The 24,819-nt window shown below is 40.2% G+C and overlaps 1 protein-coding gene across 7 annotated transcripts in view; it reads left to right on the forward strand.

Moving 5' to 3' along the window:
- Positions 1 to 24,819, forward strand: part of Cntn1 (contactin 1) — a 290,816-nt gene that overhangs the window by 205,029 nt on the left and 60,968 nt on the right. For all 7 annotated transcript variants that reach the window (XM_006520383.4, NM_001358051.1, NM_001159648.1 and 4 more), the window contains 2 exons: positions 5,293 to 5,474; positions 15,054 to 15,174. In XM_006520383.4, the coding sequence (XP_006520446.1) occupies positions 5,293 to 5,474; positions 15,054 to 15,174 (303 nt within the window). The remainder of the gene's footprint in view (positions 1 to 5,292; positions 5,475 to 15,053; positions 15,175 to 24,819) is intronic.

Raw genomic sequence — 24,819 nt, forward strand, 5'->3', positions numbered from 1 at the left:
ACTGAGCTTCCAATACAGTCAACATATTAATGAGTTCCCATTTCAGAGGTCTTCAGGGCAAGTTTCTTCCTCTGGAGTACTGTCCCTGGAACTGGATGTGAGAGCATCTTATTCTTTTTCAAAGAGCATGAAATTATATTGTATTTTATTCCTCTTTAGAACTTTTTACTGAGTTTGTTCTTTTATTTCACTTTCATATATGTATTATGTTTATATATGTATGATGTTCATTCCAATTGTTATAACCACCATCTAATATCATTCCCACCTGTTACCCTCTTTCTCTCTAAAAGTCCTCTTCTCTTTCTCATAAGTTTGCCATTGCCAATTAGCGATGGTGATCGGATTTGTTATTTTGTTAAGAGCTACTGAGTTTAACCCATGTCATCTTTTTGGGGGATATGCTGGACATCTCAGTGGGCACAAACTGGCCAAGAGTAATCCCTCCCCTGAAATCTGTCAGAAGCCAACAATTCCAGAGGGAAAGAGAGGGCCCCATAGGCTCAGGCTTGTGTAGCCTCATTGTAGACAACCACAGTGGTTATGAAGTCATGACTGCATTGTCTCTGCCATGCCCAGAAGACAGCACTTCACAGCACTTGTACTTATTATTCAGCATCTTCATTCTTTTCACCCTCTTTTTCATGGTATTCCCTGATATTTATAAATGAAGGTATACCTATCCTCATTATCACTGTGTATTCAACTGCCACTTATTTTCATCACTTTGAGACATCATGAACCTCTCTGTATGAACTGCCATCCATCATGGAGGTGCCTCTGATACAAAGCTAGGGGTAGCATTTGCCTTTAGGTATAAACATAAAGATGTAGAAGCCAGTTTAGTACCATGACAACTTAGGAAAAAAAAATCAAGTTCTCTCCTAAGGTGTAACACCTCCTAAGCTATGGGTTTTGGAATGGGTTTATAGTGATAGGTTTTCAGTGCTTCATGAGGGACCAGCCCCAAATCCAACCAGAGCAGGTGGTTACTCCTTAACAATCATACTGCAGTTGCGTAAGTAGGCACGTCTTAGTTGACATATTGGTATCACAGGCCATAGGGTTTATAACTGGGTAAGATTGTTGATGCCTCCTCCAGAACTCTATTTAGCATATTACAGCAACTTGAAAGCTAGGCAACAGGCCCAGTTCCAGCTTCATTTCTCTACATCTTATAACAAAGATACATGTTTTGTTTTGTTTTTTTTTTCAGCCATAGGTTTTACAAACTAGTTATAGTGAGAAGGGGTCTGCATTATTTGAGAGTCTTCAACCCCTCTAACCAACAACTGATGAGGAGGTATCACATACCTGCCACTGTTGTTTGCTTAGAAACCCTTGGTTTTCAGGAGTAGCATTATCCAGACCATCTAACTCTTGTGTGTGCTTTTTCTTAACTCAACATTTTCATTATTTTAGGTAGTAAGTTTTGTATGTTTTTCCCCCCACAGGTCCTTAGTTTTGATGAATATTCTTGCATCCTCAGCTCTGCCATCTTCCAACACACATCCCGACTAGACTTTCCATTCCCTAAATTTCGCCATTTGGGTACCACCTGTGAAAGTCTATCCCCTCCCCCATACTTCAGTGGGATGGTCCCCCACCTTAATGGTCCATTTCTAGTTTACTTACTTCAACAGGTATTATAGTTCAAACATGAAAATCTGAAGATTTGAAGCTAGGAACCACATATAAGAGAAAGCATACACTTTTGTCTTTCTGTACGTGGGTTACTGGTAAAATATCTTTTATTTACCTGATGTAATTGTCATCTCAGAGGCTTAGTGCCCCCATTTGCTAACCTAGGCCTAGTCCTAGAAGCTTCTAACCTCTGTATAATCTTACCTATGCCTAGAATGTTTTCATCCTCTGAGCCTTACTCCTGAATAAGCTCACTTTCTAGTTCTTTCTAAACTCTGGTTGGCTGATTCAACTCAAATTCCTCTTCAAACTGACTGATGATTCAATCTGTCTTCACTCTGGGCCTCTGACTGAATTGTGCTGCTTGGCCTCAAACTAACTCTGACGACCTGTTTTGATCATCTGGCTCCTTCTCATTCTCAGACTCATCTGTCGTCACCTGTTTCTAGCTCGTTCTCTCTCTGCAACCTGTCTCAGTAAAACTGTACCCTAGTCTTCACTGCCCGTTAAATAGCTTCACCTTTCCTCTCTCTTCTTGTGAGAGTTGTGTATAGCCTGTTGTGTCAAGTCATTCTCTGATTCATCTCTTTGTCTGCCACTCAATTAGACATCAGTTTCAAACATGGGGGCTTCCTTCTACAAAGTAACTTAACCTTCATTGTTTGGGATTAAAAGTGTTTATTAAGGGTGTGTCTATATTCTAGCCAGAGAGATTAAAGCTACATGATAAGGGCTGGGACTCACCACAATTAGAAGCAGGGTATTTAGTAAGTAACACAATTCTGGCTTTCACAGTATGATATCCTGCAACCGGTAACCTGGCTCATTGTACTTTTGTGTAGTCTCACCAATTCATCTGTGGTTTTTTTTTTTTTTTCATTTTGCTTTGTAACTGAATAAAATTCTATTTTGTGTGTGTACTTCACATTTCTTGTTCATTCACTAGATGGTGGGCAACTAGGCTGGTTCTGTTTCCTAGCTGGAGAAGCAGTAAACATAGATGTGCAAGCATCTCAGAAGAAGAAAATAGAATTCTTTTTAGGGGTATGTGCAGGAGTGGGGTAGGGGAGTTCTAGTCCTAGCTGTTTTAGGGAACTACTGCACTTATTTTCATAGTGGCTACCATGCAGTAAGGGTTGATTACTACCAGTATCCTTGTTAACATTTGTTTTCATTTAATTTCTTGATATAGGCAACCTGACTAGGTTGAGAAGGAATATTAAAGTCGTTTCAACTCTCATTTTCCTGATGACTAAAGTTATCGAACATTTCTTTAAATGATTATCAGCCATGTTTATTCTTTCTTCTGAGAAGTCTCTTCAAATTGATTGCCCCTTTTTGTATTGGGTTATTTTGTTGATGTATAGTTTTTTGAATTGTTTATGTATGTTAAATATTAACCATCTGTCAGATATTTAGCTGTGGTTTCCTCTTCATTCAGTTAATGACTTTATTTGCAATATAAATGCTTATTAGTTTTACGAGATATCATTTGTCAATTATTGGTCTTATTTCCTGTGCTACCAAAATCCTATTAGAAACTATTTTCTGTTTACATTTGTTTAGGATTCCTTTGCTTATCCTTTTACCATTAGTAGTGTCTATCTTTGGTGGGGAGTTGCATTTCTTGGAAATAGAAAAATGGTGAATACTGTTTTCTAATCCAGTCTGTGAGCTTGTGTTGTTTGACTAGGGAGTTGATATTCAAATGTATTAATGGGAAAAAATGTGTGTTGTTTGTTGTCATTTTGTTAACTTTGTGATGTTTCTTTTCTTAGTGTTCCTCTGTGTAACCTACCATTGTTTCCATTTCCTTGTAGCCTCTTAGACATGCTTATTTTTCTCTTCAACCTGAGTTATTCCTCACTCTTCTCTATAGGGGTGGCTTGGTGATAACAGATTCTTTTAAACTGCTTTTATTATGGTTTCCAAGCAGCTAGGATGAGGGTCTTAAAGCCCATACCCACAGCGACACCTACTCCAACAGAACCACACGTTCTAATAGTGCCACTCCCTGGGCTGAGCATATACAAACCATCACAGAAAACAAAGAGCCTATTGGGCTTCCTTGGAGAACATATGTAAGGGTTTGCTTTCACAAATGTGGGTGCTCCTCCTCCAACAGGACACACTGGGAAAACCTTTATCTAGTAGAGGTGATAACTTTCCATAGATGCATAGATGAAGCCTGCCCCCCCCCCCAGTTTCTCCAGTAGTCGCTATCTGAGCCACATGCAATTAAAGCAGATATTTATACAACAGGTGGTAGAGAGCAGATAGATACTCAAGTAGTCTCATGGCTCTCCTCAACCCTCTATGACAGGGATAAACAGTTAACAAGCCCAGGACAGATCACCAATTTTGCAAGAGGCCTAGCTGAGTTCCTCAAAGATGAGGACCACTTATCCCAGAGGACAGTCACTCATAATAGGTCTTTTTATACTGTCCCAAAGATTTTGTCTCTTTTGTTTATGGGTCTTTTAAAACTTATTTTATTTGACTGAGTAATCCAATTTCTCTTCCTTGCCTTCAAGCCCTGATATTCTATCTTCTGCTAGATATATTTTATTAGTAAGGCTTTCCATTTGGGCTTTTTAATAAACATCCTGGAGTTTTCATTTCAAATTATATAAGTATATATATTCTTCAGTATTTATGTATCTGTATTGAATTATATTTTCATAAGTCTTGAGTTGTTCTCATTTTATTGAACTATTTGTGCTTTATTGACTTTCATTCTAGCATTTATTTACATCCCTTTTATAAACATATCGGTTATTATTCTTTTTAATTAATTGTCCTGTCATCTAAGTTGCTTTCATTGGGGATCACTAACACAGGATTAATAAGTTTTGGAGGAGGCATGCTGTCTTGAATTTTGTGTTACTTGGTGTGTGTGTGTGTGTGTGTGTGTGTGTGTGTGTGTGAAAGAGAGAGGGGGAGAGGGGACCTTAAGGATCTGTAATTAGATTATTCATTGTACCTTTTGGTAGAAGTGTCTGGCCCATATTTTTTTGAGTAGGCTTTGAGATCTGAATTTGTCAGGTTTTGGGAGCACTGAATGGTACTTGAAGTTCAGTCTTAGGCCCACCCAAAGCTTTTGCATGACTGGGATAGGAGAAGCTATCCTAGCTCAGCTAGAGAAAATCACGGCTTCTGACTCCACCAGTGGGCAGTCTATAGAAAGAACATGCTCCTTAAAAGCCAAGGTTAGCTTACCAGAGGAGAGAGTGACAGCTAAAGGTGGGACACACAATTGTTCAGTTTAAGTACGCAGTTTGCAACATTGAGGTCCCTGAGGGAGGGAGGTAAGAGCTACCTTTGGGGTGAACAGGCCGTCTGTATGCATCACATCCCCAGATGGTCTTAGGGTCCAGTCACATGGAAAGATGCAGGCAGTACTAACTGTGTAAGGAGCCTGCATTTGAGGCAAGTCCTCACATGGTGGCATTAGCGTCCAGGAGGAAGGGAGACAGTAGGATTACCTGTGAATCAAGCAGACACTGTTCACAATCCTCGGATGGCAGGGTTAGAGCTCCAACGTTGACTTTAATTCTTGCACAGTACCAGATCAGCCAATATCTCCAGTTTTACTTCGTCTCCTGTGTTTCTTTAACTGTGACTTACTTTTCTTTTGAAACCCTACAGATCCCACACGAATTATTTTGGCCCCAATCAATGCTGACATCACTGTTGGGGAAAATGCCACCATGCAGTGTGCTGCGTCTTTCGATCCTGCCTTGGACCTCACGTTTGTGTGGTCCTTCAATGGCTACGTGATTGACTTTAACAAGGAAATTACGCATATCCATTACCAGAGGAATTTTATGGTATGTGTCTTATACTTCATCTTACCAACACCCTAATAGTCCTTCTGTGTCTGTACTAAGACTTCAGTTAAGGATCAGAGACATAGCTTACTAGGTAAGTAAGCCACCAAGCCTGTGGGCCTGAGTTCAATCTTAGAAACCCATATAACAGAAAGAAGGGACCAAACCTAAAAGGTTGTTCTCTGGTGAAACATGTACCATAGCTTACACACACACACACACACATACACACACACACATACACACACACACACACACACACACACATATATATGTATATATATAAATAATTAAAAATTCAGAAATATAATAATATTTTACATAATTTTAGTTTTATAAGGAGGTGACAGTCCTGTGAAAAGCTTTCCATTTTTCTCAGATTAATCATGGTACTCTAAAACATTTATAAAGGACTAATGTTAAAGAGTTTGGTAGGGATATTCTCAAATATCTACTGATCTCTAGGTTTATTTTCTCTTCCACTTATATGATTCGTTTTAAAGTAATTTATTTCATTCTGTGAATGTAGCAAATCAATGGAATATATTTGTTTCAAGGCTTGAGCTAGTCTTCGTGGTTTGAAAAAGATGAAATGGTTAATTCTCAGAAGTGGAAACTGTACATTCTCCAAACTTTGGGAATTGACACAGCGATCAGAGACCAGGGAGACAGTTGGGAAGCAACGCAGGGCTGTCATTGCGGGATTGCGGGGATTAACAAGCTGCTTGACCCTGGCACAGGACAAATTGGCTCTCCTAGTTGCTACCATTCTCCTCTCTGAAAAGGTTACTGCTTAGGGACTTGTGTATTTGTTTGGCACGTGCCCTTAATTAATATGTGCTGAGCTTGTCTGGCCTCCGTGGGAGAGGAAGTGTCTAGCCTCACAGAGTCTTCAAGTACCAGGATTGGGGCGGGGGATACCCAGAGGGCCCCAATCTGCTCAGAGGAAAAGGGAAGGGGTGGAGGAAGGATTGTGGCAGGGGGGTGACCAAGAGAGAGACAGTGAGTGTGATGTAAATTGAATAAATAAAAAATTCAAGTAAAAGAAAAAGAAGATGCGCAGAGGGTGGGAATTATGTCAATAGGAAGAAGGGGCACAGGAGAGGTGCAGGACTCAGATGGAAGGATAGTGGGGATATAAGCAAAGTACAATGATATATATATATATATATATATATATATATATATATATATATATAATAGCAAAATCCTTATTCAACATTTTAAAATGATAGAAAAGCAACAACAACAACAACAAATGAAAATACGCGGGTCTGGTAAATCGGACTTACATCTCAGCACTCAGGAAACTTAGTCAAAAGAATCTTAGATTCTTAAGCTGGAGGCTAGCCTGGGCTACATACTGAGTCCCTGTCTCAAGAAACAAAACAGAACAAAAAAGCAAAAATGAGGGGTGTGGACATTGACGTCAAAATCAGCTATTAATGTACACAAGTGGTCGAGCCAACCCAGTGTGATATTTCAGAACTTTTATTCCACGTAAGACCTGTACTGATATTTATGAATTATAATAGCATGATGCTTTAGATTATCCGGTTGCCTTCAAATTACTTGTCTAGGGTTTCTTCTTTAAGTTTAGTAAGCGTTCCTTTAACCAGACGGGGACATTTGTGGCATAGATGCACGGCCACCACTCCCTCCGTGTTAATGTATTTGCCCCTGCAGTTTCACCAGGATGTCCATTACTTGCAATTTACTGAGACTAGCTGTAACCATAAAACCAATCATAGACCTGCCAATTAGGTTTCTGAGCCAGAGTATACTTAAAAATCTACATAATAGACAGAAAACATTTATGATTCACCTAACATAGACTTGCCCATCATTAGTGAAATCAGAATCACAATCGTTATCAATTTAATAATTCTTCTTTACATATTAGATTGTTTTTGAAAGACACGTCTCACCATTTTTATCGATTTTAAGGAAAACAGTCAGAAAAACAGACATGCTACTTAAAAAGAGAAACAAAGTTTGGAGTTCATTTAATCCTTTGGTCTCATAAATTGAAGGATTTCAGAGCTACCATCTGGAAAGATGACAAGAGGGACTTATAAAGTATATTTAGTAGCTTCGGAGAAGTCTGCATAAATAGATTTGGGGGCATAAATTACCCTAATTAAGGTGAAACTTCACATTTAGGGCCGAGGTACATTCTTTAATATAATAATTACCCTGTGTTGTTTGACATAAATGCTCACTGTAAGAAAAAAATAGGGAAAAAGAATAAATGGGCAACAGATATAGAAGAGGGGCAGAGGAGACATTTTGCAATGCAAATGTATCTGAAACTCTATAAAAGCTTAAGGGCTTAAAAAAGAAGGGAATATCCATTTCTGTGTTTGCTAGGCCCCAGCATAGCCTCACAAGAGACAGACAGCTATATCTGGACGCCAGGGCCAAGAAGTGTGAGTGGGTGGGTAGGGGAGTTGGGGTGGGAGGGTATGGGGGACTTTTGGGATAGCATTGGAAATGTAAATGAAGAAAATACCTAATTGAAAAATAAATGATAGATATGTACATTAAAAAAAAAAGAGAAGAAGGGAATAAAGAAGTGGTTGAGCTGGGCAGTGGTGGTGCACGCCTTTAATCCCAGCACTTGGGAGGCAGAGGCAGGCGGATTTCTGAGTTCGAGGCCAGCATGGTCTACAAAGTGAGTTCCAGGACAGCCAGGGTTAGACAGAGAATCCCTGTCTCAACAAACAAACAAACAAAAAACCAAAACAAAACGAAAAACACAAACAAACAAACAAACAAACAAGAAGTGGTTGGTGTGCTAAAGGCAAAAAGGTGAGTTGGGGTAGAGATGGGGAGTGAGTCCTGAGACTATGCCTGCTCTCTCTGCAAATGACAGCCACAGAGGTTCAGAAAGTAGCTGCCCCCCACCCCCACCCCGGCTGGCCCACTGAGGAGTACTTGCTGGCTGTGGGCCCTATGTTGGGATTCCTCAACTTGGGTTACTCTCAGCTAACAGATAAGCCAAACCATGAGACACACCTGAATCAAGTTACCACATGTTCATTATTAGCATGTGAAAGAAAGACAGATGAGTTGAATTCTTTAAAAGAATATATAACCTCAAGATAAGAATGCATATTGTAAAACAGGCAAACAACGTAATTATCTCCTAACCCTACAAAAGTCCAGGAAAGATTTCATGCTGTGTTTCTTTTCTGACAATAACAACAACAACAATATCAGAGCTCAAATACACTACTAAATGACACTTAAGTGAAGGCATCAAAAATGTTTAAACAGTCTTTCAGAGACAATTCTCATGTCTAGCCCTGGCTTTTGTATTTGTTGAAACGAGCATTTTCCACCTGAAGCTCAGAGGGTAAAAAATGTACTAACAGAGGGCACATCTGTGGGCACAGGTGGCTGTGATGGTTGCTCAAAATTGCAGAGGCAAGAATTTCTCTTTGTCTATGTCACTTACATGACTTGACATTTTTCTTGATTCTTGATGGCATTTCATACAGGGATAGCATTGGTTGCTTTGACGCCATCTGCTGTTGCAGTGCTATGCACTAAGGCAACCGAAACTCTGGAAAAGATGTATGCAAACTCAAAATAACATTTAAAAAATAATCAGAGACTCCCAGGGTTTAAAATTCTCCAACTGCCATTATCATGTTTTGGCAATCATTACTGCCAACAGTTACTTGTCATCACTAAAAATAATGTAGATATAAACTTTAATCTTAATTACTTGAGTTTTCATTTCCAATTTAGTTGAAGAAAATAAATGTATCACTTAAAATTCAAGCCTGCTTTGATTTCAGCTTGCTATTTCCAGTTTTGACCACTAAGTGGCAGGCTTGCACAAGGTTTCAAGATTCATAGCCTAGACTAACTTAAGCAGAAACCTTTATGAAATGGAACAAATGCGTCTCTTCGTATTTACCGATGCCTGTGAGATGATGGGCAGTACTAAATTTCACTATAGTTCTTTTCTCAGCAGAGTCCATGGAAGAACGTAACAAGGCTTTACTGTGCACTTCTTTTTTTTTTTTAATTAGATATTTCCTTTATATACATTTCAGATGCTATCCCGAAAATTCCCTATACCCTCCCTCCGCCCTGCTCCCCTACCCACCCACTCCCACTTCTTGGCTCTGGCATTCCCCTGTATTGGGGCATATAAAGTTTGCAATATCAAGGTGCCTCTCTTCCCAGTGATGGCAGCTAGAGACAAGAGCTCCAGGGGTACTGGTTAGTTCATATTGTTGTTCCACCTATAGGGTTGCAGACCCCTTCAGCTCCTTGGGTACTTTCTCTAGCTCCTCCATTGGGGGCCCTGTGTTCCATCCAATAGATGACTGTGAGCATCCACTTCTGTATTTTACTGTGCATTTCTTTTAAGCATTTATGTTATCAATGAAGCAAAACAAAGGACTAATAACACGGTTCTTTTATTAATGGTCCTACTATACATAACATTTGTTATTTATTTCCTCATTTACTTATTGAAAACTCACTGAACATTATGCTTTGTGTAATAATGGCTAGCAAGCCTTTCATTTGTGCTTTAACAAAATTCATGTATAGATAAAATGTTAACAAATTAGCAGTTTAATACAAAAATTGATCAAAGCCATCTATCTGCATTATTTTGTTCTGCTAAGGTTTGATGGCAAATAATTATGTATTTTCTGTGTCCAGTTATAAAATTACTACCATTCTTATTTTCCAATTTAACTTACTCTCAGAGAGTAAACATACCACTAAAATTAATTTTAATTATAATTTATGTCAGTCAAACACTTCTCTTTTTTTAGAAAGAACTTGATATTATCTACACACACACATAAACATATATGTATATATCTATTCATAAAGATTCTAAGTAGTTATATATGTTTCATTTTATCCTTCACTCATGGTGGCAAATGACAGGCAAAGTATTTTTTTACTTGCTACATAATTGTATACAATTCTATTTTGTGTGTGTATGTATGCATGCATGTATGTGTATAAGTGTGGGAATACACACGTTCTGGCACACATATGTAGCTCAGAAGAGAGCATTCAAGAGTTACTCTTTTATGGCAGGGTCTCTTTTTGTTTTCTCTGGTGCACTGCATTCTACAGACTAGCTGGCCACGGAGCCTCTGTTCAGTTCTTTGTCTGCCATATCACTGAAAGAGGACTTAATGCCCACCACTGCATCTGGCTTTTTATATGCGTCCTAGGGGACAAACTAGGGTCATCAGGTTTGAGTGGCTGCCCTTTACTCACTGAATCAACTCCCTGGCCCACACTGGCCTAATTTTGACAACTGCCACCAATCATTTCCCTTCCGCTGTTCGACAGAATACTCATCATCATGGTAGCTATCTTGATTGAGCACATGGACGCTGTGTGCAGCCTTCTGATTTCTTTACCACAGTGTTGAAAGTTCAGTCTAGCAAGAAGTCACTACAGGTTTGCTAAAAATTCAGAGAAGCCGTCTGAGTTCCTCAGTAGCTCTGTCCTTCGTCACCTGTCACCTGACACTGGGTTATTTTTCACCTTTAATTCTGTGGCCCCTGCTCTGTAAGCATCATCTTTCCACCTTAAAAAAAGAAAAAAAAAAGCTATTGTATTAGGTTTCCAAAACCAATTTTTTTCTTTACAACACTTCTATGAGGATAATAAAATGCTGAAGCAGCTCTTGATAAAGAACAGAGTAACTCTTCTTGACTACTTCTGATAAATTTTATAAGAGAGAAATTGTGTCCTGCTAAAAGTCTATACATTGTTGTTTTTGTTTTTTGGGTTTTTTGTTTGTTTGTTTTTTGAAACAGGGTTTCTCTGTATAGCCCTGGCTGACCTGGAACTCACTTTTAGACCAGGCTGGCCTTGAACTCAGAAATCCGCCTGCCTCTGCCTCCCGAGTGCTGGGATTAAAGGTGTGAGCCACCACGCCCAGCACATCATTGTTTTTTAATTCCTACTGTCTGTTAACAGTTATCTCTCTCTCTCTCTCTCTCTCTCTTTCTCTCTCTCTCTCTTTGTCCTTCAACTCTAAAATAAATCTACAAGGGTTCAAAGATTTGGTGTATTGTTCCTTATTCAAACAGCTTAGCAAGGACCTCAAACAAAAGTGTCATTATATGTTTTTTTTTTTTAATGAGCCAATTGTCAAAAATGAATTCATCGGTCAGCAGACTATATTGTGTCACCATTTCCAGGCAACCCTTGAACAATCTCTTTAGCAATTACAGCTTCCCTTACGTACCTGAGGTTTTAAACATTTGATGATGCGCCTTACTTAGTGTTTTAATATTCAAAAATTCCGACACGGCTAATTAAAATGATGCATTATTGAAATCAATATCAATCTAAATAGAGAATATATTAGAGAACTAGTGATAGTTGTATGTGTGAAAATATAGTTTTTGAGATTCAAGGTGCCATTGTCAAGAGCCCTTTAAGGTGCCAAGTGATGCCTGACACTTACGATGTCAGTATTCTCAGTGTGCAGAGGTAGACAGGGGGACAGCAGGCATTAAGAAACCATAAGATGAGAGATAGATACAGTGAAAAGTTCATGGCGTGACCATCAGCCGGTGTGTACGATTTTGCCACTTCGACGTGTTTTTAACCTAAAAAGGAAAGCCACTTAATATAATGAAGGAAGGAAGGAAGCTAGATTCGGTTATCAAATATAAAAGATTGCCTCGGAATTGGTTACAAATTGTATCTTTCATGGGCTTCCAGCTCAGAGTGTGTGTGCGAGCGTGCCTGGAAAGTCTTTCAGCAGCCCCAGAAGCATCCCACAGCTCCTACTGAACTCCTGCTGTGAGAGGAGCCAGTGGCTGCTGAGGCTGCCCCTGATGTGCCTGCTGCTATTAGAGAAGCCATGGAGTGAGGTTTGCATGGGAGGCTGCCTACAATGCTGCTGTTAGGGGAGCCTGTGGATGCTGTCAGCATGGGGGGAGGCTGCCAATGATGTTTTTGCTGTAGCTGTTATCTAGCAAGTCTTCCTTCATGTATTGCAAACTTTCTTTCTTCTCCCTTCAATTTGAAAGGAACAAAGCAAGTTTGTGTCCTCCCACCTACTTGTTTGCTTCTTCTTTATGAGTCAGTTTGTTCCCACAATTTAGTAATATTTTAACTTTTATTTAACGCAATCAGTTTTTGGCAGCTAGTATACGAGGGAGGAGAAAGCAAGGATTGGGCCATTTTAGGTTGAATAGTCTTTTGACTTAAACTTGGGATACTTCGAAAGTGGTCAACCGCATATACGCGCTGGATATCCCCTGAACTTTACCAATCACAGTTTCCAGGATGTGATTCAACTCTCTGCATCTGAAGGGAAGAATTTTGCGATTCAGCCAAGCTGTGGCTTTTAGTGAAAATAAGTGAACATTCGTATCTAATTTGTGGCTAGAATGTGCTGAGGTTCACGGTCTCCAGTTGCTTGGTAAGCGTTCTGCCAACCACCGAGAACCACGGCTTCTCCCGAGGCTGGAAAGCCTTAGCTGTCTTTGTAAAAGACGTCAAAAAGCATTTCATATATATATATGCACTCTCCTAGAAAGGATGCGTGTGCGTTACCTCCTTTCCCTGCTGCAGAGTTTCAGCGTCATGCCTTCACCAGATATTCGGCCACAGGGCTGCCTGTTGATATTCTTCAAATTCCTGTGCAGTCCTACTTAGGCTCTAATATTTAAAACAGAGCTGGTTCTAACTTGGCTTAAATGAAAGCTTCTACCGAGTATGGGGGTGTAAAAGTGATCAAAGTATTGTATGAAATTCTCAAAAAAATTAATAGATTATTAATAGTATTATTATTTTGAAAGATGTAGAAGAACCTTCTCAAAGATCTAGTGGATATGACTTTGGCAACTAGTTTAGGACATAAAACAATTCGTGGTTTTTTATTTTAATTACTTGTGATGATATGAAGAGAGCGCCATCACAATTCCCAACAGAGTTAAATAAATGCCCGTATGGGTGGTAGTGTTTCTCACACAGGGGGTTAAGAACAGAGGACAGCTTCTCAGTAAAGAAAGATTAGCACTCACTGCTCACCAAGTCTGACAAAAGCCCAGGGCTGTCTGCTGTGCCCTTTATATGGACATAGTAGTACTCTATTCCAAGCAATAAACCAATCTGGCCAGACTTTGTAACTCTGACTCTCCACCTCATCAGCCAAGTAAAGACTACAAATCCAGAGATTTGATGATGAGCATAGCAGAGAACGCAGCGTGTAATAGAACTTATGGCCAAATAGAACATTCACTCCACATGTGCTCACTAGACCCCAAACTTTAAAAAGAGATAACCCAACGTTTCACATAAACAATGCTTACACGTGAATCTCAGCCCAGGCCACGGATCACCTATAATGAAACTAAATGTGCATGATTAGAATGGGGAAGCAACTATTTGTTTCTCCTAGGAAAATCAAAGATCCATTAAAAACTTGAACTTCCCCAATTTTTCTGCTAAGAACATATTTTGTAGGTAACAAGAAAGAGCTGTGGCAAGCTCTCACTTGCATTAAAATGGGGTGACCCCATGCAGCATGCTTGGGTACTCGAAATCTGACATCCATTGCTGACAATGTGCACACAATGAGACCTTGCTAGGAAGCTTCTGCCTGGAAAGAGTGGGATGAAATGCAGTGTCTGTTTCTATGCATGACACAATAGATATTCATTAAATATTGTGTATTCTTAGAAATAGACATCATATCTTATTGCCCTAGCAAAATTCATACACACACACACACACACACACACACACACACAAATCTGAATTAACAGTTCAAATCTTTGCAAATCTGAATTAACAGTTCTCAGCCATGAAACGTTTGTTTACTCACATTGATAGCGCTCAGATTTTTTAGACACTAATGTTTTTCTTTAGAAGAAGCAAGTGACGTATGGATTGCATGGGTTCTATTTAGGGATATGAATGCAATAACAATTAGTGAGAAAACAGAGAGACTGTGGGTTGGAAGGAGAGTGTAGAGGGGTACATGAGAGGAAAAAGGAGGGGGAATGTTACATTTATATTGTATTATAACCTCAATAATAAAAAATAGAAATGGGACCAATAAACTAGCCCCATCCTGGGCTTTCCGGCAGTGGTGTTCTCTGACAGAATGCCAAAGACAGCAGAGCCAAGAAGGCCTGAAGTTCAGTTTCTTTAGTTTTTGGTTGGAAAGCTAAAGCTCAAGCAGAAATGGGACAAAAACCTGCCCTTAGCAGATCTATCACAGATGGCTGCCACTTCCTCTGCCTCCTCTTCATTGTTCTCTCTTTATTATTAATTAATTATTCTATTTATTTACATCCAAAATATTGCCCCCTCCCAGTTCCCCCTTGCAGAGATTTCCCCCATCCCTTCTCCCTTTCGCCTCTGAGAAGGGGGTGCTCCCCCAGTATCGCCCCCTTCCTAGGACATCACATCTCTACAGGATTCGGTGCACCCTCTCCCACTGAGGCCAGGAAAGGCAGTCCCCTGCTTCCAGACACTTCTTAATGGGAGAAAGCCTTGTATCTCCATATCCTTAATGCTGTGGAAGTTCCCTGACTGAACAGTTGCTCGTTTTGTTCGTAGCTCGACGCCAATGGGGAACTGCTCATCCGAAATGCGCAGCTGAAACACGCAGGCCGGTACACGTGCACGGCGCAGACAATCGTGGACAATTCCTCGGCTTCCGCTGACCTTGTCGTTCGAGGTAAGAGTTGCCAACGTGTCGACTGAAAAGAAACCCAAAGGTATTTGACGTGTGTGACTTGACCAGTCTTCTGGTAACTCTGGATACCCGCAATTTTCTTCTGTTTATAGTTCAGTTCCATCCTGCGGATACGTTTTTTGGCTTCTTCCGCACAGCTCGGGATGGCTTACGCCAGACAAGTAGTAAAAGCACAAATTCTGTTTGTGTCACTGACTGTGTGTCTTTTTGTCTTACTAATCATGTTTAAAGCTAACCATTCACCGTTTCCTTCTAGCGCTTTTCACTGTGTGGTACAATACCTAAGAAGAATAAAATAAAAAGGTTATTGTACTGCTTAGCTTATTGTACAATAACCTTCTTAGTTTAACTGGGGGGGTAGGGGGGGCATTATGTCCCGTAACCACAAATTTGGTTGTTTGTCCTGATTGTCTTAGAGTTAGAATGTGGGTCGATGGGTTACTGTGTGGCTGCTCATTAGTCATTTCTACTACTGCATTTGCTGGCCTAGGTGATGTAATTGAGGATGTGATGGTTATGTGCCTATGGTCAATGTAGTCTCTTTGTCCTCCTGCTGCAGAGCAGGATGGCTTGAAAAGACGGATATCTGCAGCCATTCCATCACAGATTTCACAGCCTGTGCACAGAAGACTTTCCTCATAGCTCAATTCCAAAGATATTTGTGGACTGGCTGCAGACTCCTCATTAGAATGTCTTTGTATTTCTTGTAACTGACTCCACATACCCAGCAGCGCACTAAATACCGTAGTAATCCCAGATGGATCCTTTACTGTTCCCTCTGAACCATTTGTTGTCTGAACTTTACTCCAAGGCCTGCTCAAGTATTAAACAGGTTAGGACTTCTCTGCCTGTCCACACGTGTGCTCCTCTCTGAGCCATTAAGATGTCTATGCCTTCCAGTCAACCTGTGCTTAGCTGAGTTATTGTCTACAATAAAATTCATAGGCATTTTGACTAATATTTTGTAAGTTACGTGAGCCTTTGAAAATTTTATGCCTCCTTTTTTAACTTAACATGCTAATTTTTTTAAATTTTGTACTTCTTATTTTTTAACATTTGGACATTATTTAGGTGTCCATTTTTATGGCAATTTTTTGAAAATGAATCAAATACGTGGTAAATAAAATACTTAGGGATTGTTAGACTCAATGTCTTTTCCAGATCCACATAAAAGTGATTCCCCCTGTCTTGCTCCCAACCTGGATTCCCCTCTAGAATAATGAAAACACAGAGCAGACCCTGCCCAACATGAGACAATGCTGAAAACCCCTCAGTCTCCTAAAGCAAGGGTCTGGGTAAAATCTCTTGATCCCAATGAGCCTGTTCATTAATTCTACAGACCATCTACTTCAGATTAATAAAGAATACCACACACATGTCCACACAATCCTAATTTGGAAGATCTTCATGTGGGTTTGCCTTTCCCATTTAGAGTGTATTGTTATTTGAGACACTTAAGACTATCAGAGAAAGAAACAAATTTCCTTTCCTTACTACCAAGACACTAGCTACAAGACCATTTTCAGCAGAACACTAAATAAAGATGTGATTAAAATCACTTACATATTAAAAGAATAAGAATCAATGTTACTCAAGGGTTCATGTCACAAGGTGTGGACACCAGTGCCCTTGCAATCAGGAACAGCTCATTATCATAATGTGTCGCACACACAGTGGAAGGAATGTACACATGCTTAGTAATTAATAATCATCCATTCTGTATGGTTTTTAATTACCCAAAACTAATTTTTTTTTTAAAAAAAAAGAGGCTATAATATGTAATATATGGACGTTTGAAACAGAAACCTTTTTCCATAGCAACATTTGGTTCTAGGAAGAAATGTGCCTAGCAAGAGTCTGGCAAGTGCCCTCAGGAGATGCATGGTGCAGAACATAGGGTTCTGACAGTGCCTGGATGCCACATGGGGAAATGAATGGTACCGGTCACTCCATGAAAGCTGCTAAGTCACAGTCATTCCAGTAAGAGAAAGGCTGGTATTGTTCATACCAGGAAGTAGACAAAGTTCTTCAGAGCTATGTGCATCACAGGGTACACACCAAACACCTTCTAAATGTCCCATCTATGTCAGTCAGAGAATGGAGGGACAAACAGTTCTCGGCATGTTGTCTGATCATGTTGGTGATGTCACTACTCATCCACCCAGCCAATTGTACACTACTGCTTCTATGGATGGCGGCTATAAACATGAATAATGGCTTGTGAGATTTAAGAGGGAGTAATTGCAAGTCATAGTCAGACAGACAGCATGGGAAACACAGCTGCGGTGCCATTATCCATAATGAACATTGGGAGGAGGAAGCCCTCTCCTCTGAGAAGAACCAGAGAAGTATTGATAACGCAAAGATTAGTATGTGAACCATTATTCTATTAGTTTGTGTCAGAAGACTGGAAAAAAAAAACTATCCATGCATAAGTAAGAATATGGATTTTTTTTCCTCTCTCCCTTCCTTTACCCACCTCACCCATGTGTGTGTGTGCATGCATGTGTGTGTGTGTGTGTGTGTGTGTGTGTATGTGTGTGTAAATCCCAGAGTACAACCTACAACCTGAGATGTTCTTTGTCAGGATCTGTTTACCTTGCTTTTTTGAGACAGTGTTTCTCACTGACATGGGACTCACAACTTAGGCTATGCTGGTTGGTCAAGGAGTCCCAAGGATGTACCTGCCTCTGTCTCCTCAGCTCTGAAATTTTAACTGTGTTTTGGTACTCCTGGATTTGGGAATTAACTTCAGTCTTCGTGCTTGTTCAGCAAGTACTTTACAAAGCAGGCTCTCTCTATAGCTCAAGCATGTGGATTATTTTAACCTGTATTGCCTTGAATGGAAGGACACGAATGCAGAGCAAAGAATGCTGGTGCCCCACAGCTTGTGTGCATTTGTGTGTGTGTGTGTGTGTGTGTGTGTGTGTGTGTGTGTGTGTGTGTGTGTGGGCGCACGCGCGCGTGAGCACGCATTAGTGTGTACTGGCAATTACAATGAGATAGTGGATATATGCATGAAGGTTCATGAAGGACTATGTATCAAATAATACAACATGCCTTGCCTTTTATTTTTACTTTAAATTAATTTTAGAATTAAATTTAAATACTTTTATATGAGTCTGTTTATCATTGCCATATCACAGTACCTGAACTAGGAAAGTGTACGAAGAAAGGAGGTTTATATAGATCATAGTTTAAGAGATTTCAAGCATGACGGTGTCACTGGCTCAGCTCTCCTGAACAGTCAAAGATAGGCAAAACATGGAAATACACACACACACACACACACACACACACACACACACACACACACACAGCATCTCACTCATGAGCATGCATAGCTGACGGATATCCCAGCAAATGGAGGACAACGCCCTCAAGGACTTAATACGTCACACTAAGCCCTATTTTGTAAAGGTTCTACCACAGGAAACCAGGCTTTCCATACATAAAGCATCAGGGACCCACGGAGGCTATACCCCAAACCATAGCAGCCTCTGAGCAAACAACCCAGGCAAATGTGGCATTGAAACTATTTCATGGAACAACCTGCTCAGAGAAAACTGCCCTGCAGGGACAAGGAAAACAGCAGTACACTTGACTGACAGCTCATCAAAATGGCACCAGTATTTGGGCATGGGACATCACCTTTTATAAAACCAGAGCTCCTATAAAAACCACAGCACTTGAATGTATTTAAACACCCAGGTCTGTTTAAATTTGCTGGAAGAAGAGACTAGAAAATCATTGTACAAAATCTGATCCACGGACCCAGCACAAGCTGGAAATCACAGCTCATAAAGACCTATAGTTTTTACTCTATCAAAGTTGCCTTTTCTATCAGTACTCTCTGTCTATATTGGAAATGTCACTGCTAAGGTTTCTATGGGATAACAATGATCTCCACAAGTGGCTTCATGCTTCAAATAGTATGGGGACTTGGAACTTCAAGCTATAGATAAAGTCTGACAGCAAGAAAAGATTACTCTCTCTAAGACAGAGAACCTTCTACTCAGCTCCCTCGTGATCACAACAAAGTGATAAGCAAAATGAAATCATGTAAAAACAGACACACCAAGTAACCAAGGAAGCATGTGATGAGAAGAGAGACAAGAGAAAGGAACGAAAAACAAAATATCTTAAGCCCAGAGCTTAGAGTATAGTGATTAAAGCACAATTAAAATAATCATGTATACAGAATCAAAATGGATCTAAACTATTAACTATAAAAATTCAGTAGTTACTGGGGCTGGAGAGGTGGCTCAGCAGGGAAGAGCACTGACTGCTCCTCTGGAATTCCAGAGTTCAATTCCCAGCAACTGCATGGTGGCTCACAACCATCTGTAATGGGATCCAATGTAGTTTTCAGGTATATCTGAAGACAGGGACAGTGTACTCACATATAAAATAATCAAATAAATCTTGGGGCCTAGCAAACACATAAGTGGATGCTCACAGTCAGCTATTGGATGGATCACAGGGCCCCCAATGGAGGAGCTAGAGAAAGTATCCAAGGAGCTAAAGAGATCTGCAACCCTGTAGGTGCAACATTATGAACTAACCAGTATCCCTGAGCTCTTGACTCTAGCTGCATATGTATCAAAAGATGGCCTAGTCGGCCATCACTGGAAAGAGAGGCCCATTGGACAGGCAAACTTTATATGCCCCAGTACAGGGGAACGCCAGGGCCAAAAAGTGGGAGTGGGTGGATAGGGAAGTGGGGGGGAGGGTATGGGGGGCTTTTGGGATAGCATTCTAAATGTAATTGAGGAAAATACGTAATAATAAAAAATATTTTTAAAAAATGTAATAGTTAGGAAGGAGAGGAAACTCCTTTATATGTGAAAACAAAATTGTAGAAAATAAAAACCCAGTAGATGATTGAAAGCATCTCAGCGACAGATGGAGGTTGGACTAGAAAGCTGGGGGCCACATCTGATAAAATCATATTTCAGCAGAGAGAATCAAAAGTGAGTCATTAAAAGGAGGTACAGAAATTGAATATGCAGCAGACGCTGAGGTATGTGTCTCTGGGCTTGGCTACTTGGGGACCTGAAGCAGGAGGATGACTTTAACTTTAAGGAATTTAATACCAGCCTTTCAAATATTGCTAGACCAAAAATCAAAAATTTAGAAAAGGCATTGAGGATATAGTGGGGAATTTTTATTTTTCAATGGAATTAACATGGGAAAAATTTAAACAAAAGAGGAGAAAAACATATTCCAAGATATGATATGGACAAGTTTCAGGAGGTCAAGAACAAGCAAGATCCTTTAGGAATTAAAAACACCCAAAAAAGTAAAGACAAATAAAACACCGGAAAACCATAAAAAAATCAATTAAATGCAGGGTTATACGAGTAATACCAGCATATATATATATATATATATATAAACAAAAACAAAAGATGCCAGTATAAAGAATCCTTTTTTACAAAAATATAATACTACATGACCAGTAGGTTGTTTAATAGCAGTAATAGCAAGAAGACTGGGGACGCTGGCCTACAAGATGGCATCCAGTGACCCTTGTTTCCTGGCTGATCAACCTGAATCTAACCTCTGTCATGTTTGCTTACCCTGTGAGTCAGCAGAAGTGGCGTTTCAGGCTCAGTAGTAAATGACACCCACACATGGCTACAGCTGCTCTGCTTCCCGTGTAGGGGCTGAAAGCTTCCATATCAGAAGCAGATGTCAGCTGCCTCTTGGAGAATTCCACAGAGGAGGAGGAGGAGGAGATACACTTCCCATGCCCCTGTGCTGATTGACTAGTAACTGAAGTGAGACATGTAGGGCATATGACGGTTGCTGTCATCTTGATTCAACTACCAAGAGAAACTGGTCCAGGACCATTCAGCTCTGACAACCAAGAATGATTCGTCCACCAACACTATCAGCGATAGGAATGCTTCGTGTCTTTAAGCCACTGGACTTTGGAATAATTTGTTCTACATCAGTAGAGGGCTAGTACAGTAATGGAGAAGAAAAATAACCATCTACTATGTACTTATTTACACAAAGGAAAAAAATCCATGTCAAGACAAGTAGAAACAGTTCATTGTCTATGAAACCAAATGACCCACTCTGAAGCTGGACCAAAGATGTAAACAGGCACCTGGCTGATGAGAACGTAGAAAAATTGTAAATAGGCACGTGAAAAGTGTCTCACATGGTAAGCCATGATGGAAACACAAATTAGAAAGCCAATGAAATATCACTGCAGACTCATTAAAATGGTGACAACTGAAAAATGATGTGAAGACTTAATTAGTCGCATCGTTCTGCAGTAACTGTCAATCAAGCAGCTATGCAGAAGACGGTGACTCAGAGAATATGGATGTACTTGCCACATGATCTGGCCACTACACTAGAGGTGCTTATCCCATAGACCAAAAAAAAAATGAGTATGCATATAAAATATGCATATATTAGGAGAAAATCAACAGTATCATTAACATGTAGATACATCAAAATATGCATACAAATGGTCATAGCATGTCCATTTATAAAAAATAAATTAAAAAAAACTGGAAACAAACTAAATAACCTTCAGTAGTTGAACGGTTAAAGAAATGCTGTGTGATAGGATTCAACTACAGACATGTGACTGGATTCATCCTAAACAACTTGTATTGATTATTTAGCAGCCCTAAAATGAACATACTAATGCTTTCAAGAGGCAGGTAACTGAGGGTGGTGGGTGGCCCTGGTTTTGTGGGTGCGACCCCAGTGGTCTTAGGGCCAAGCTGTTCAATGTTTTGACAGAGGGAGTGGTCACCTGAGCACCCAGGAGGGGAAACTGAACAGAGTAAAACAAGTGTCCTGAGAAGCACACAGACCACGTGAGGCCACACCCTCTGAGTGAGGCCCAGGGCTTGTGTCAGTGTCTGTTTTGAGTTGTGACGTTGTACGTTAGTTTTATGAACTGTCATCCTGGTGGGAGGGTGAAGGATGTACCACTTTCCTATTTTTCATAGTTTCTTGTGAATCTATTTTTTAATATTTTTTTACTGGTTATTTTATTTATTTACATTTCAAATGTTATCCCCCTTCCTGGTTTCTCCTCTGGAAAACCCCTATCTTACGCCCCTTTTCCCCTGCTTCTATGAGGGTGCTCCTTTACCCATCCCCCTCCAGACTCGCTGCCCTGACATTTCCCTATGCTGGGTCATCAAGCCTTCACAGGACTAAGGGCCTGACCACCCATTGATACCAGATAAGGCCATCCTCTGCTATATATGCAGCTGGAGCCATGGATCCCTCCATGTGTACTCTTGGTTGGTGTTTAGTCTCTGGGAGCTCTGGTTTGTTGATATTGTTGTTCTTCTTATGGGGTTGCAAACCCCTTCAGCTCCTTCATTCCTTCCCCTAACTCCTCCATAGCTCAACCTAAGAGTGCCTCAGTGACAAGGAAACCAACCAGCTAACAAATAAAAGTAAGAAAACAAATGAAAGAGAAAGATGAGCGAATCTATCAGCTCGAGCACAAATATAAATGTCAAGATGATTCTAGAAAATAATAGCATTCTTCGTATAATAACACTGAAATTGTTTCTAGAATATCTCAGTGAAAGGTTGTTTTATATATATATATATATATATATATATATATGAAAGATGTTGACAAGAATTAGAAACACTACAGTGTCAATGAGAGAAACGACTTGTGAATCAACCCTAAAACAGAGCAGTGTATCCTTGCACAGCTTGGGTCCAGGGACCCTGATGAAGGAGCAGAGAGGGAAATGAAGAACAGACAGACATTTGAACAGAGTGGAGCTGGATTGGGTAGTCTGGGCTCTCTGATGGAAAAGCTGCATCAGGCTGGATGCTCAGCATCTCAGTTATGTACATTTGCACAGGGAAGCAGAGTCATTGCACTACGCACATAGCATACCAGGGAGGTAGGGCTAGCTGATCTCAGGAGGAGCAGCCTCAGTTCAGGAAGAGTATATTCGTAAAGAGAATGCTACAATGGATATCTCTGTACACACTGTTATCGCTGGTACTCTGACCTGCAGAAGGCTTTGCCATACTTCTGCGCCACTACCTAGGAAGTGGCTCTGGAAAGGCTCTGCCACTCCCATGAGGCTAAGACATTCTTCTTTGACAGGCTATGCCAAGTTAACAATACACATTCACCAAGGATTTCACTTATACCCACGAGGAGTGTACTCCACGTGTGACACAGTCAAAGCGTTATAAGATGCCTACTGGTCACATCTCTACAGTTGAGAACTGTTTTATATTGATTAAAAAGAAAACACTATTGCACTTTAGATACCTCAGACTTCTCACAAAATCTACCCTGAGAAGACTACTAAAAGCTTTTGTTTTTTGTTTTGTTTTGTTTTGTTTTGTTTTTTGACACTTTACTTCTACATTAGCTCCCCGCCATCATAACAAAAACCAGGAGAATCTATTCTCATTCCTGACCTCACATATCTCCCTCTAGGATCAGTTGGGTTGATTGTCTGACCTGTTGCAAGACAGAATATCACCCCAGGGATCCGGAGGGGAGGCATACTGCCCCCATCTTGGCAAGTGGGAGCAGAGACACTGGGCTGAGGCTCCGTACCTCTCAAGACCTGTCCCTATAACTTAACTACCTTTCGCTAGGCTCTGCCTCCAAAGAGTCCCATTCACCACCTCTAATAGAATCAGAACTTGCTGACCACACCCTGAAGAACCTAAGCTACAAACCCATGGGGCATTTCAGGTTGCTTCATCAAGTGAGTGCGTGAGTGAGATTTGTGAGCCATCCCTGTGGATATCTTTAAAGCATTGAGGGGATCAGTAAACCTGGTCTTATTTGTTATCAGTTACCTTTTCCATTACTGCAACAATAATACCTAATAAAAGCAACATTGAAAGAGGGTAGGTGTTTGGATTCACAGTTCCAGGGTAGAGTCTATCAGGGTAGGGATGTCATAGAAGGCACAGTGGCAGGAGCATGAGGCCATGCATTATGACCATGCATCCGCAGCCAGGATGAAGAGACCAATGCATGTTGGTGATCAACTCATTTTAGAGTCATGGGATGGTGCTGCCTTCAATTAAGGTGGATCTTATCACCTCAATAGCCTGACCTAGATAAACCTTTCCAGACAAGCCTAGAAGCCTTGTGACTCTAGGACTTGTCAACTTGGCCATCAAAATAAACCATGATAATTAGTACTCATTAGGAATAAGTTAAGTCACCCATTTTTGTGTTATTTGGAACACAAATATTTGTTAAATGGAAAAATCATTGACCTTGTATATCAATGAAGGCAATGGTGCTCAAAATCTTTCAGTTTGTAGAATTCTTTGAGCTAAGTCAAAAATTAACTTTCTGTGGTCTTTAGCATTAGATGTCCAATTGTATTCTAGATTGCCTTACAACTGATTCATCATTATTCAATTTGCAAGTGTGGATTTATACTAACATTATTATTAAGGCCAAAATTAATTCAAAGGAACTTCTAAATCAGTTTAATCATCAGAAAGTCGTGAAGAATGGGTACAAAATTTTCATGTGACAAATGAGGAGCGCAGGTATAAGTGCAATTTCATAATCAGGTGTGCACATGCAAGCTGAGAGAGAGAGAGAGAGAGAGGAGAGAGAGAATGGGTAGAGACCTA

Source organism: Mus musculus, chromosome 15, assembly GCF_000001635.26.
Source record: "Mus musculus strain C57BL/6J chromosome 15, GRCm38.p6 C57BL/6J".
Taxonomy (NCBI): Eukaryota; Metazoa; Chordata; class Mammalia; order Rodentia; family Muridae; genus Mus; species Mus musculus.